The sequence below is a fragment of the Leopardus geoffroyi genome, chromosome C1 (assembly GCF_018350155.1).
Source record: "Leopardus geoffroyi isolate Oge1 chromosome C1, O.geoffroyi_Oge1_pat1.0, whole genome shotgun sequence".
Taxonomy (NCBI): domain Eukaryota; kingdom Metazoa; phylum Chordata; class Mammalia; order Carnivora; family Felidae; genus Leopardus; species Leopardus geoffroyi.
Window position 1 is genome coordinate 102,529,669 of NC_059328.1, and position 13,188 is coordinate 102,542,856.

Sequence of the window (13,188 nt, forward strand, 5' to 3'; positions counted from 1 at the left end):
TGATACTGAGATGGGTTGAAAGAATTGAGTATCTTCGTGAATTTTGTCCCAGTTGCGGGCATGACCAGATAGAGTTATGATTTTTATCTAGCAGGTGGAAGAATAGAGCAGAGCTAAAACTGCAACTTATAAAGAGGCAGTGGTCATTCAAGTTTTCAGGAGTCCTGGATGTTTGGTAATATTTGCAGTTAGTAATTTTTAAAAGGTTATTGATGTGTGTGTGTGTGTGTGTGTGTGTTTGCTACTGTAGATGTGATCTTCTCTTCCATTTCATCCCTCAGTCGGTTTTGTTGATAACAGAGGTTTTTCTTTTTTTAAAAAATTGTTTAATGTTTATTCTTTTTTGAGAGAGAGCGCGTGTGTGAGTTGGGGAGGGACAGAGAGAGATGGAGAGACAGAGTCCGAAGCAGGTTCTCACTGTCAGCACAGAGCCTGATGTGGGGCTCAAACCCACGAACCACAAGATCATAACCTGAGCCAAAGTCCAACGCTTAACTGACTGAGCTACCCAGGCGCCCCATAACAGAGGTTTTTCTATGAACTAAATTTGTATCGTTTGACTTACTGAATTCCTAATGGTTTAGTTTTTCAGTAAGTTGTCTTATTAACCTCAGGTGTAGATAGCTTCTCTTCCTCCTTTCCAATTCTTATATGTAAAACCCCATAATAACCACAGATTCTGATATAACAGGATTGGTGATCCAGCCTCTGCCAAGTCCATGTTCTTAAACCTCTGGGAGTACAGAGAGAGTGGTTATGGAAGAGAGGAAATGGAGAGAAATAGAGAAACATGAGACAGTTCCATTCCTGAGAGGCAGGAGCTGGGTCCCTACAGCCTGCATTTAGCTGACCCAAAGTTTCTGTAGTAGGCATATGAAGCAGAGGATAACTTGCAGTGATGTTCTTGCAAATCCCAGCCAGACTACAGAACCTAGAATCAACCTCAAACATACTTGTGCTGAGGCAGACCAGTGCCACCAGATAGTGCCAAATGGCAGCCAGGACCCTGACGGAGATGGCTTATCCAGCTAGCCAATAGCTGGTTCACCTCACTCACTTAGTGAGGTTTGTAACTATGCAATCCCACATTTTATACAATTGCATTGAAAATATATTTCCTTCATGGGTTAAGTATTGCAAATAATGTTTTTAAGAATAAAATAATCCCCATGAACCAAAGTTATGAAAACAAGTAACTGGGAAAGGAAGGAGGGAGGAAGAAAGGGAGGGGAGTGAAAGGAAAGGGAAATACAGGAGTCTTTGCTATATGTATCTTGTCATCTTTAAGCATCTGAAACAAATATGATACAAATTAACATTTTATAATATAAAATTATATATAATTATATGCTATAACTTTTATATTAGGTGTTTATACATTTCTGTCAGTTATTGTACATTTTATTGAAGTACAATTTACCTAAGTAAAATGCACAAATCTTAAGCATATTCTAAACAAAATTTTACATATGTATACGTTCACGTGATCACCACCCAAGTCAAGATGTTTTAAGACTCCATAAAGATTTTTCTTGCCCTCTTCTTAGTCAAGACCCTTCTCCCAGAAAAATATTCACTCTTCTGATCCCCATTTGCCACTGGTTTATTTTTGTGAAATTCTATAACGGAATCATACAGAATGTATTCTTTTGTCTGGCTTAATTTCCTCAACATTATGTCAGCAACAATTCTCCATATTGTTGCATGGTTTTCTTTTTAAAAATTTCTGTGTAGTATTCCATTGAAAGGAGGTACCATAATTTGTCCATCCTACTGCTGATGCTCGTCTTAATTTTGGGTGCTCAAAGCCAAGGTGGTGAAGAAACACACCAGTAGATCAGGAAAATAAATTAAGTCAGGATTACCAATACATAATTCCTTTTACTTTGTGTTTCCTGCCTTGACACATCAATAGCAGGCTGCCATTAGAACTTTCTTAGAAACGTTAGAGCTGTAGGGAGAATGTTTTGGATAAGGATATGTTGGCACCTGCAGGTACTCTCTTCCTTTCTCTACCAACTTCCCCACCCCAGAAAGCTGACATGTATCAATGGATCAAATTCAACAGCCTCCTGTATTTTCAGACTTCCATTTGGCTCCAGCAGATAGAAAGTCTGGGTGGTGGGGCACCTGGGTGGCTCAGTCAGTTGGGTGTCCAATTCTTGTTTTTGGTTCAGGCTGTAATCTCACAGTCATGGAATTGAGCCCTGGGTCAGGCTCTGTGCTGGGCATGGAGCCCCTTAGGGATTGCTCTCTCTCTCTCTCTCTCCCTCTCTCTCTCTCTGCCCCCACCCCACTTGTGCACTCTTGGGAGAGGGAGAGGGAGGAAGGAGGGAAGGAAGGAGGGAAGAAAGGAAGGAAAGAAGGAAGGAGGGAAGAAAGGAGGGAAGAAGGGAAAGAAGGAAGGAGGGAAAGAAGGAAAGAGGGAAGGAAGGAAAGAAAGAAGGAAGGAGGGAAAGAAGGAAGGAAGGAGAAAAGGAAGGAAGGAAGGAAGGAAGGAAGGAAGGGAGGAAGGAGGGAAGGAAAGGAGAGAGGGAGGGAGGGAGGAAACGAAGGAAGGGATGAAGGAAGGGAGGGAAGGAGGAAATGAAGGAAGGAAGGGAAGGAGGAAGGAGGAAAGGAAGGGAGGGAGGAAAGGAAAGAAGGAAGGAAGGGAGGGAGGGAGGAAAGGAAGGAAGGGAGAAAGGAAGGGAAGAAGGGAGGGAGGGAAAGAAGGGAGGGAGGGAGGAAACAAAGGAAGGGATGAAGGAAAGGAGGGAAGGAGGAAATGAAGGAAGGGAGGGAGGAAGGAAGTGAGGGAGGAAGGAAGGGAGGGAGGAAGGAGGAAAGGAAGGGAGGGAGGGAGGAAAGGAAAGAAGGAAGGAAGGGAGGGAGGGAGGAAAGGAAGGAAGGGAGAAAGGAAGGGAAGAAGGGAGGGAGGGAAGGAAGGGAGGGAGGGAGGAAACAAAGGAAGGGATGAAGGAAAGGAGGGAAGGAGGAAATGAAGGAAGGGAGGGAGGAAGGAAGTGAGGGAGGAAGGAAGGGAGGGAGGAAGGAGGAAAGGAAGGGAGGGAGGGAGGGAGGAAAGGAAAGAAGGAAGTAAGGGAGGGAGGGAGGAAAGGAAGGAAGGGAGGGAGGAAGGAAAGGAGGGAGGGAGGGAGGAAAGGAAGGAAGGTAGGAAGGAAAGGAGGAAGGAAGGGAGGGAAGGAGGGAGGGAGGGAGGGAGGGAGGAAGGGAGGGAGGGAAGGAGGGAGGGAGGGAAGGAGGCAGGGAGGAAGGAAGGAGGGAAGGAAGGAAGTGTGGGCAGAAATGGGGTGGGGAATGAGGTCAGAGTACTCATTCCCTGGCGTCCTTGTTGTCAAGGAGCCTTGGGGCTCACTGACTCCCTAACTGAAGCATAGCTCTTCTTGAGGTAACTTGCTCTACACTCTTTCCAGGTTCTGGTAGCCTCCTCTGGTCTCATCCCTTTGTATCCAGCAGTCATAGCTCTGCTGGGACTAGCCAGTGCTTTCTGCACCGCTCCTTAGAGTTCCCCTACACCTCACACATGCACACTTCCTCAGTAGTCCTTTTGTAAATAAGCCCCTCTTGAGTTATCCTCATTTGAGTTTGCTCCCACTTGGCAGGCAGACTTGACTGCTGTCATTGTTCTCGACGTGTTTTGCTAAGCCTAAGGCAAAGAAAGAAAAGTTGTATTTTCTCTGTTTGACACATTCACATGCCTACACTTCCTCACCTACTCACATACTTCACATACACCCTCTCCCTCTTCAGGACTTTTGCAAGCACCTGATTCACATTTCATGTTTATTTTTATTTATGATTTTTTATTTTTTTATGGTGAAAACTTTTATATTTAGATTTAGCCAGCTGGACTTAGTTTAGATGATCCCAATTTTGTTGGCAACATCCAAAGCATCATAGTCGGGAGCCAATCAACCATATGCTTTCTTTCCTCCATCGGGCCTGATCAGAGTGTTGACCTTGGTCATGTCAATGTCATAGAGCTTCTTCACAGCCTGTTTGATCTGGTGCTTATTGGCCTTGGCATCCACAATGAACCCAAGTGTGTTGTTGTCTTCTGTTCTCTTCGTGGCTGACTCTGCAGTCAGGGGGAACTTGATGATGGCATAGTGGTCAAGCTTGTTTCTCCGAGAGGCACTCTTTTGAGGATATTTGGGCTGCCTTTGGAGATGCAGTACCTTGGGCCGTCAGAATGTAGGTGACGTGCGGATCTTCTTTTTTTGTATGACTATGGACGCCTTTCAGCACTACTTTCTTGGCCTTCAAAGCTTTGGCTTTGGCTTTGGGAGGGGCAGGGGCTTCCTTTTTCACCTTTGGCGCCATCTTCGTGAAAGGGGTCATTTCATTTTTAAAATACGGTCAGGCAGATGAGGAGATCGAGCCCTGCTGGCCCAGGGCAGTGTGTATTGGGAGAGCTTGCAGAAGCAGAGGCACTAAAGGAGCTCAGTTCTCCCATTGCCCATCACATCCTGGACTGTGTGCAGGCATTAAGGATGGTTGTATTCATCATGCTCTGAAAGGGGAACTCAGCCCCCTCTCCTTGGGCTATGAGGCTTCTTAGCTGTGGGACTGAGGGAAGCACCAGTCTCACCCCTGGCCTGACTGTGGCCTGGTGTCCAAGTCTACTGTCCCAGCTGTGTGATGTGGGAGGCCTTGGCCTCCAGCCCTGCCCTCCCTCTTTGGAGATATAGTTGGGAGAGCCTTGGATACCCCCACCACAATCAAGGGTGAGGTTTTTAGGCTTGCGATTGCAGTGGTAGGATGTGGAGAGCAAGCTAGTGGCCTGCAGCTCAGATCCAGAAAGCAGGTTTCCAGCAAGTTAGCTCCTAAGTAGTCTGAAGAGACCAGTCCAGCTCTGGGATGCCAGCCTGCAGAGGACCAGACTTAAGCAAATCATTCCTTAGCTCTCAAATTCATTTTCCTGTTATGCCATTACAAAGCCTAACATGAAGACTCAAATGTTTTATATGAAATTAGAAAGCTGTCAGGCTAACCAATATGTGCTGTCAGTTGTGTTAAAATATATTTGTGCAGATTTTGAACAAACCTCCTTCATCTATTCAATTGAAGCATATCCTAAGATTTCCAGTCATTTAGGCAAGTATTTCTACCATTTAGAATTATATATGTATGATTCAAAGTTTCTGCACCCAAGCAGGGGTGCCTGGGTGGCTGTCCATTAAGCATCTGACTTCAGCTCAGGTCATGATCTCGCGGTTCATGAGGTTGGGCCTTGCCTTGGGCTCTGTGCTGACAGGTCAGAGCCTGGAGACTGCTTTGGATTCTGTGTCTCCCTCTCCCTCTCTCTCTCTCAAAAAGAAATAAACTTAAAAAAAAAAAAAGTTTCTGCAAAACTAACAGAATATGGAAATAAACTCAATGCTGAAGTTGACACAAGACTGGTCATGACATAAGCATCACCAATGTCAAATATTTGTGTTCAAACGTCTCCCTGATGGACTTTCACAAGTAAATGTATAAAGGAACTTGGTAACATATTTGTAGGCAAAATACTACTTTAGAATTGTATAAAGTTCTGTGGGAGATGCAGGAGAGAAGCATCCAAGGAAGAGACTTCAAAGGGAAGGGCTGGAGAAGGTGCAAGGCCTTAGGACATGTTTACACAGCTGAACGAGGCTGCGGCTGGTAAGGGACACCTCGAGCCATTAACATAGTCCAGGGCTGGATCCTCCTTCACACCTGACCCTTCCTAGTGTTACAGAAACCAATTAACTCGAAATTCAACCTTGAAAAGCTAAACCATTACGTTGATTACCACACTTGCTTAGCTGACTTTATGCACATAGTCTTTAGCAATTATCCTAATAAAAAGAAGCTTCATTCTGGAGTCAGGGCCTCATTCCGACTCAAGTATGAGGACCTTCACTTAACTGCATTTTGTTTGCCGACTCACCTTTTGCGACTCCGGCCATACTCCCTGCAACAAAGTTCTATACAAATTTAATTTGAGGAATAATATTGAAAACTAATGGTTTAGGTAACAGCACTATCAATATTATCAGTTACATCCCACTTTTCAATTCTGGCCTTAGCAAACACTCCCCATTTCCACTGGAAGGTGCCTTGTCCTCAGTAAGTGTCTGTTTGCCACTAACTAGTGCACAGAAAAGTGATTGTCTTGTGGTGCTTCCTATTTGACAGAAGTTTTTCCTCAAAAGCCTTTATTTGCAATCTGCTTGGGAGAATGAAAAAAGAAGCCTAGTGCTTGGCTTTGTGGGATTCAGAATGAAGAGAAAATTATTTCATTCTCAGCCTATCATGACATCACAAGGGAGGTCACTGCAAGACCAGGGATGCTGGGATGGAAAATAAAAACTGCAATGTCACAGAGCTGGACATGTAATCTTTTTTTATTTTGTGATAAAAATGCTTTCATATAAATTTCATCTTAACTACTTTAGAATGAAAATTTGAAAAGTAAAAACAGTTCGCATTTTCCTTACTATGTATAGTTAGGAATATGCAGTCATTTTTCTGGTTACTGGGTTTCTCATACAAACATATAGTATCGCTTTTAAGAGAAATGTACACAAGGAAGGAGCCGTAGTACCAGTTACAAGTGGGAGCGTCAGGTCATATAGTTGCGTCCTCTCAAATAGTCATCATACATTCAATGTGTTGGTTAAAATCCAAACTGCCTGCCCACAAAATATTATACCTTTGGTTCTTTTCTATGCCAGAACTGTGTACCAGCGCACGTAATAAGATGGTATAGCAGGCTTGAGCATCATGGCTGACTGCTTACATCAAAGTCCTTAACTCTCTTTTACACGTTTCTCTCCCTCACCATCACGTAAGTCAGAAAATGATGCTTAACACAAAACAGAAGAAACAAACAGAAGAATCTATCCCCAAAGGCAGACAGGAGTCAAAAGAAAAATTTATAAAAATAAAAACAAACCAAAATTGGGGAGAGGGTGACCTATACATGGCATAAAAGACATGTCCTATAAAACTTAGTCTCTAATTCAGAACCCAAATAAGAAAGTGATTCTCCATCTCACCTTCACTTTTATTAGGTACTATACAACTGAAGGGTTCTTAAAATCTAAGGGATTGATAAATGCTTGAAAGGCAGTGTTTTCCTCCTCATCACTGAAGCCCGTAGTCTGTAATGGCAGCTTTCACATTCCCTTTCCCAAAACCCAAAGGATCCCAAGAAGGAAAAAGAAGCAAGTTAGGCCTAAATTGTGGTTGGGGAAGGAGGAGGCAATAGAGGATCCAAGCTGTTGGGTCAGAGGCTGATACTTTCAGGAAGTGGGGATGAAACAGGATGACAGGGGCAGATGTGGTGAGGTCCACAGTGGCCCACACAGAGAGGTTCTCTCCATCTGTGAATTAACAAATGGGCCCAAGGACAGAGAGTCACTGTTCAGAAGATAAAATGTTACCTGCTATGAAAGGGCTGGTAAGAGTTGCCACGTGAGAGAATACAATTTGCTGGGGCAGTACTAATTATTTCTGTTGATGAGCTTGGGCAGGACTAAAAAAAAAAAAATTTGTAGACTGCCATGCTAACAGACACTCCGGGATTCCATACGGAGCCACAAACAGATAAATCACATTAAGTGGAATGCTCTGACGGGTACTCCTAGCAAGGCAGGAACGAAGACTACCATTCAAACAGAGTAGGCAATTCACCTGTTATTATCTACAAAATGCCCCAGCAGAACTAATTTCCCAGGTGTCATGACATTACAGCACCAGGCAGAGATGACAGTGTGGCCACAGGATCCACTATTGGATGACTCAGGGACAAGAGGAAGAGAACGATATTCCTCCTATTTCTAGTGTTGACTAGAATGCTTCTGCCCTTGACAGAGTGTCACAGAAGGTGCCAAGACCACAAATACAGAGAGCCGACTCAAGTAAAATATAACCATAATCTGAGCATGAGAATGACAAAGACAGTAAGTCTTTAATTGTCCATCATTATCTACAAAGCAACTCCGGGAAAGGAAAATGTCCCCAGTAAGTTTCTATGTTAGTTGCCTGAAAGGGAACGCCACGACTGCCTCAAAACAAAGGGAATGGTAGCAAAAAACAGCAAAGGCTGCCTCATAGTTCCAACCTTTGTACAGGGCTGGCTTGGATCCCAGAAAACTAGGTTAGCTTTCTATTTCCTGCACTTGAACACAGAAAAATCCATGCGTTCGGTGAGAACCTACTTGGGTGCACCGATAACTCAGACTGCACGCACAGTGAAGGGCTGGTGAGCAGGCCTGCGGTCAGAAACAGCCTCAGGGAGCAGAGACTGCGATCCCTCCGCAAAAGGAACCCGGCTGGCACGGGGTCCCTCGAGCCAAACAGAGTTCAGCTCTGAGTGGCGAGGAAGCATCGTTTGAGACATTTTCTTCTATGGAAGGAAAGTCTCAACAACTAAGGCTAGCTTTCCCTGCTGGATGAGTGAGTGAAGTAGGCCAGGGGTTCTGAGATCTGGGAACAAATGTGTTTTGCACAGGCCGTCAATGGAATGCTGGGAGAGAAGAAAAGGGACTTGTTAGTGGATAACCACTTCTCACATGAGTTAGCTTATCTCTTGGTCATTCCAACATTCCACATCTTTGTCTGTTTCTTGTTTGTTTGTTTATTTGTTTTAAGGGGCTCATAGTACCTGCACTGCCAATGATAAAACTTCCCACTGACTAGGCCCACAAATGGGAAAACAACCAATTCTTATCCTGCTTCCTGGTAAGGTTTACGTAAAGCCCTGCATGCGGGCAAGAGAACTAAGGTGCAGTCTCTTGAAAAGGACTTCTGTCTCCAAAATGGGTTCAAAGAAAAATGTCTTGCTCCCCTTCCTCTTCTAGGAATGACATTATGTAGGAGACTGCAATGAATCCGTTTTCTAAAGAAACATACTTGAAAGGTGTATGCTGAGAACCATAACCGAAGCAAACCCTGTGATATTCCTGGGGACACTGGGAGAAGAGGGGAAAGGAGGCTGAAATTGCTTTTCAGAGCAGGAATGATTAAAAGCACGTTGCCCTATACCATGCTGGGGGTGTGGGGGGAGTACAACCACAGAGAGGTGCAAAAATTAAAGCACCAAATGAAGTCAGAAGAATTTCCAAGTAAGAGAAGATGAGATAAGTCAACTTGGGCAGAATTCCAAGGTACAATTCCCAACAGGACTGTACGTAAAATCTTCTCATGGATATGGCAGAAGCCCCCAGGGCTTAAAATGCAGTCCAGGCTGCAAGAATGTCTGGGCTACAACAGGCATCCATTCTTTTCTCCAAAGAGAAAAGAGTAAACGTGGCCCCAAGTCTTGTATTCATCTTGAGTTTCCACAAACTTGGCTTGATGGGTAAGAGACTGAAAGGAACCATGTTCCTCCCACCCCAAATCCTGCAGATACCCAGTGAAGCTGACAAAATTGCTTCTTGCATTATCTAAAAGATAAAAGCATCTTCTTCCTCCTGCTTCCAGAAGCTGATTCCAGAGATTTCTTCATTTCTCTCCCGGATGACCTTCATTTGTTCCTCAGCAGCATTTACAATAGGCAGTTCTGTCCCTACACTGGAGGCAGACTCTTTCATGCATACACCTGCATGTTGCTGCGCGGTGGCTCAGACATGTGTGTTCCAGGTCCCCGCTGACCTCCTCCAGCACCCCCAGGGGTAGGGCTGGTGGTCACATCTGACCAGTCAGAAGCAGAGTGGGGTGATGAACTTGACCACTGGTCAGGAGACTCTGGGGATGGTGTCAGGTAGGGATGCTCACCCTGGAGGTGACCACTGTGACTGGGTGTTCGCTCAGCAGCATTTGAGGAAGCATAACTATGCTGTGAAGGTGGTGTGGGATACTTGCCCACAGAGGCTGGGAAAGGATGATAGGCTGGGAGAATGGTCTGAGCAACCTGCCCATCCTGCTGGGGCATCATGGCAGTGGGAAAAGCCATATTAGGCAAACGAGCCATTTCTGGAATCTGGTACATGGTGGGCACAGGGCCTGCAACAGGTGGGGGGCAGTTGGACTGAGGCTGGGGAGTCCCTGCTGGTTGGGAAATACTGCCTTTGGGGATTAGCTGGAAAGTCACAATGGGGGGCAAGGGCTCCCGAGGGGTAGTTATATGCTTCCCTTCAGGTGGTCTGCTCTGGGGAGCTATGCCAGGGTGTGTGCCCTCAGCTGGAGCCAGAACCATACTAAACATCTCATTGTACTGGGTCTCATTCATCTCCATGCGGTTCATCCAATCTGCTGGAACAGTGACTGGATGGAGCCTACCCAAGCTCCCCGTACTGCCACTGCCTGGGGGAACAATGTGGTGGTGGGATAGCAGCTGGCTCACTGAGGGAAGCACAGTGTTGGCCCCGTGAGCCAAAGGCTGCATTTCATGCAGGTTAGAGAAAGACAGTGCATGCTGTGCATGGACTGGGGCAGGGGGTGCAGCAGTGGCCAACATAGGGTTGGGTGAGGCCTGTAAGATTCCAGGGGATGTAATCATTGGAGAGGATGTGGTGTCAGAAACGTATGTGTGAGGAGACTCTAAGGAATCAACTGGGGATAAAGTCACTGAACTCTCAGACAGCTGACCCTTGTCACTCAGAGACTTCTTCCTCCTACTACCCTTGGCATCCTTGGCCTCCTTGGCAAGGTTAGGGAGGCTAGTGGGCATGGCACTCTTGGTATTGGGCCGTCTAGGCTTCTTGCCCATTGGGGTGTGCTTTAGGCTGAGGAAAGATCTGTTGGGCCCACAGATGACAGGTGAGAGGGCAGAAGTCAGCACAGTGCCTGGAGGGCTTGGTGTCACATTGTACTCGTCTAGGAGGCGCACGATGTCATGGTGCATGCGGTCCCGAGCCACATCCCGGGGAAGACGATCCATGTGGTCTGTGATATCCCGATTGGCAAAATGGTCTAACAGGATCTTGGCTGCTTCATAGCTTCCCTCCCGGGCAGCAAGAAACAGAGGTGTCTCTTCCTACAGAAAAGACCCACACAGCACATGAAAATTAGTAACACCCTTGATCATATGTCAGTGTTTCTCAAACTTTTTGTTATTATCAACCCCTTAGACATTATTTCCCTAACTACCTCCCCATATGAAATTTTACTAGCACAGATAAAATGTCTATCTACCTAGGTACTGAATGTATATCTGTAGCTTAAAAAAAAATTATTTTTTTATGGGGCGCCTGAGTGGGTCAGTCAGTTAAGTGTCTGACTTCGGCTCAGGTCATGATCTCACGGTTTATGAGTTTGGGCCCTGCGTCGGGCTCTGTGCTGACAGCTCAGAGCCTGGAGCCTGCTTAGGATTCTGTGTCTTCCTCTCTCTATCCCTCCCCAACTAGTGCTCTGTCTCTCTGTCTCTCAAAAATAAATAAATGTAAAAGAGAAAATTAAAAAAATATACATAAATAAAAATTTATTTATTTATTTTGAAAGATTGGGTGGGGGGGAGGGCAGAGAGAGAGGGAGACAGAGAATCCCAAGCAGGCTGTGTGCTGTCAGCATGGAGCCCAACGTAGTGCTCAAACTCATGAACGGTGAGTTCATGACCTGAGCTGAAACCAAGAGTTGGACGCTTACCTGACCAAACCACCCAGGTGCCCCATATATCTGTAGTTTTATACATAAAAAGAGTAAGATCATTCTACCCTTCCTCAACAGTCAATTCTGCCCCATTGAAGGTGATGTCTCCTTAGTTGGGAATGTGTGAAATAAAGCATTCTCCTGAGCCAGAGATTTGCTTAAAAGAGCACTGAGCTTATCAAAATAGGGTTCTAAGAGGAAAAGGACTTCTTAGAAATAAGAGAAGTAGGAGGGCAAGAACCTAAAGCAGAAAAATAAGGGGAAGCAGAAGCAATAGGAAACAAAACATGTTTAAGAAAGAATTAAAATTAGAGAAAAGAGGAAATACACAAGAGAAGAGAAGTATGACCCAAAACCCAGAGGAAGAAAAGCAACCAGGAAAATACCATGGTGTCCAAGAACAGAAAACAAGAGCCACAGCAAAGAAAATGAACAAGAACAAGAGAAAAGCAAGTGAGCATGAAGAGAACAGAGAACAGGAGAAAGGACGATGTCAAAGAGAAAGGCAGAAAAGGCTACACTGAAGTTATTTACAGGACAGCCTGATCCAGACTGAGTACTGCGTAAGCAGAGGACTCGCCTCCTGACACTTCCCTGGATAACCCAATACCTTCCCCTCAAACTCTTTGGATCCAGCTGTTGTCCACGCTGCCTCCCTCTTTGTCTATACTCATCACAAGAGGAGCTATAGGAGAAAAGGGAAGGCTTCGTAATCTGAGGCACTGCTAGGTCTGCCCAGACTGTACCTTGTTGTCTTGCATGTCTCGGTTGGCCCCGTTTTTCAACAGCAAAAGGGTTGCCTCCACATTATTGACAGCAGCTGCCCAGTGAAGAGCGGATTTTCCTGCAGGGAGAAACATTTTGTTTTTTCAATATATGAAATTTATTGTCAAATTGGTTTCCATACAACACCCAGTGCTCATCCCAAAAGGTGCCTTCCTCAATACCCATCACCCGCCCTCCCCGCCCTCCCACCTCCCATCAACCCTCAGTTTGTTCTCAGTTTTTTAAATTTTTTTTTTCAACGTTTATTTATTTTTGGGACAGAGAGAGACAGAGCATGAACGGGGGAGGGGCAGAGAGAGAGGGAGACACAGAATCAGAAACAGGCTCCAGGCTCTGAGCCATCAGCCCAGAGCCCGACGCGGGGCTCGAACTCACGGACCGCGAGATCGTGACCTGGCTGAAGTCGGACGCTTAACCGACTGCGCCACCCAGGCGCCCCTGTTCTCAGTTTTTAAGAGTCTCTTATGCTTTGGCTCTCTCCCACTCTAACCTCTTTTTTTTTTTTTTTTCCCTTCCCCTCCTCCATGGGTTTCTGTTAAGTTTCTCAGGATCCACATAAGAGTGAAAACATATGGTATCTGTCTTTCTCTGTATGACTTATTTCACTTAGCATCACACTCTCCAGTTCCATCCACGTTGCTACAAAGGGCCATATTTCATTCTCATTGCCATGTAGTACTCCACTGTGTACATAAACCACAATTTCTTTATCCATTCATTAGTTGATGGACATTTAGGCTCTTTCCATAATTTGGCTATTGTTGAGAGTGCTGCTATAAACATTGGGGTACAAGTGCCCCTATGCATCAGTATTCCTGTATCCCTTGGGTAAATTCCCAG

General features: G+C 45.3%; 1 protein-coding gene and 1 pseudogene across 2 annotated transcripts in view; both read right to left on the minus strand.

The window, feature by feature from the left end:
* Positions 1 to 3,198: 3,198 nt before the first annotated feature.
* LOC123598564 lies at positions 3,199 to 5,739 on the minus strand (annotated as a pseudogene).
* Positions 5,740 to 6,358: 619 nt separating this feature from the next.
* Positions 6,359 to 13,188, minus strand: part of NOTCH2 (notch receptor 2) — a 167,543-nt gene continuing 160,713 nt past the window's right edge. For both annotated transcript variants that reach the window (XM_045478844.1, XM_045478845.1), the window contains exons 33-34: positions 12,309 to 12,406; positions 6,359 to 10,951 (exon numbers count right to left, since the gene is read on the minus strand). In XM_045478844.1, the coding sequence (XP_045334800.1) occupies positions 9,563 to 10,951; positions 12,309 to 12,406 (1,487 nt within the window). In that variant the 3' untranslated portion in view covers positions 6,359 to 9,562. The remainder of the gene's footprint in view (positions 10,952 to 12,308; positions 12,407 to 13,188) is intronic.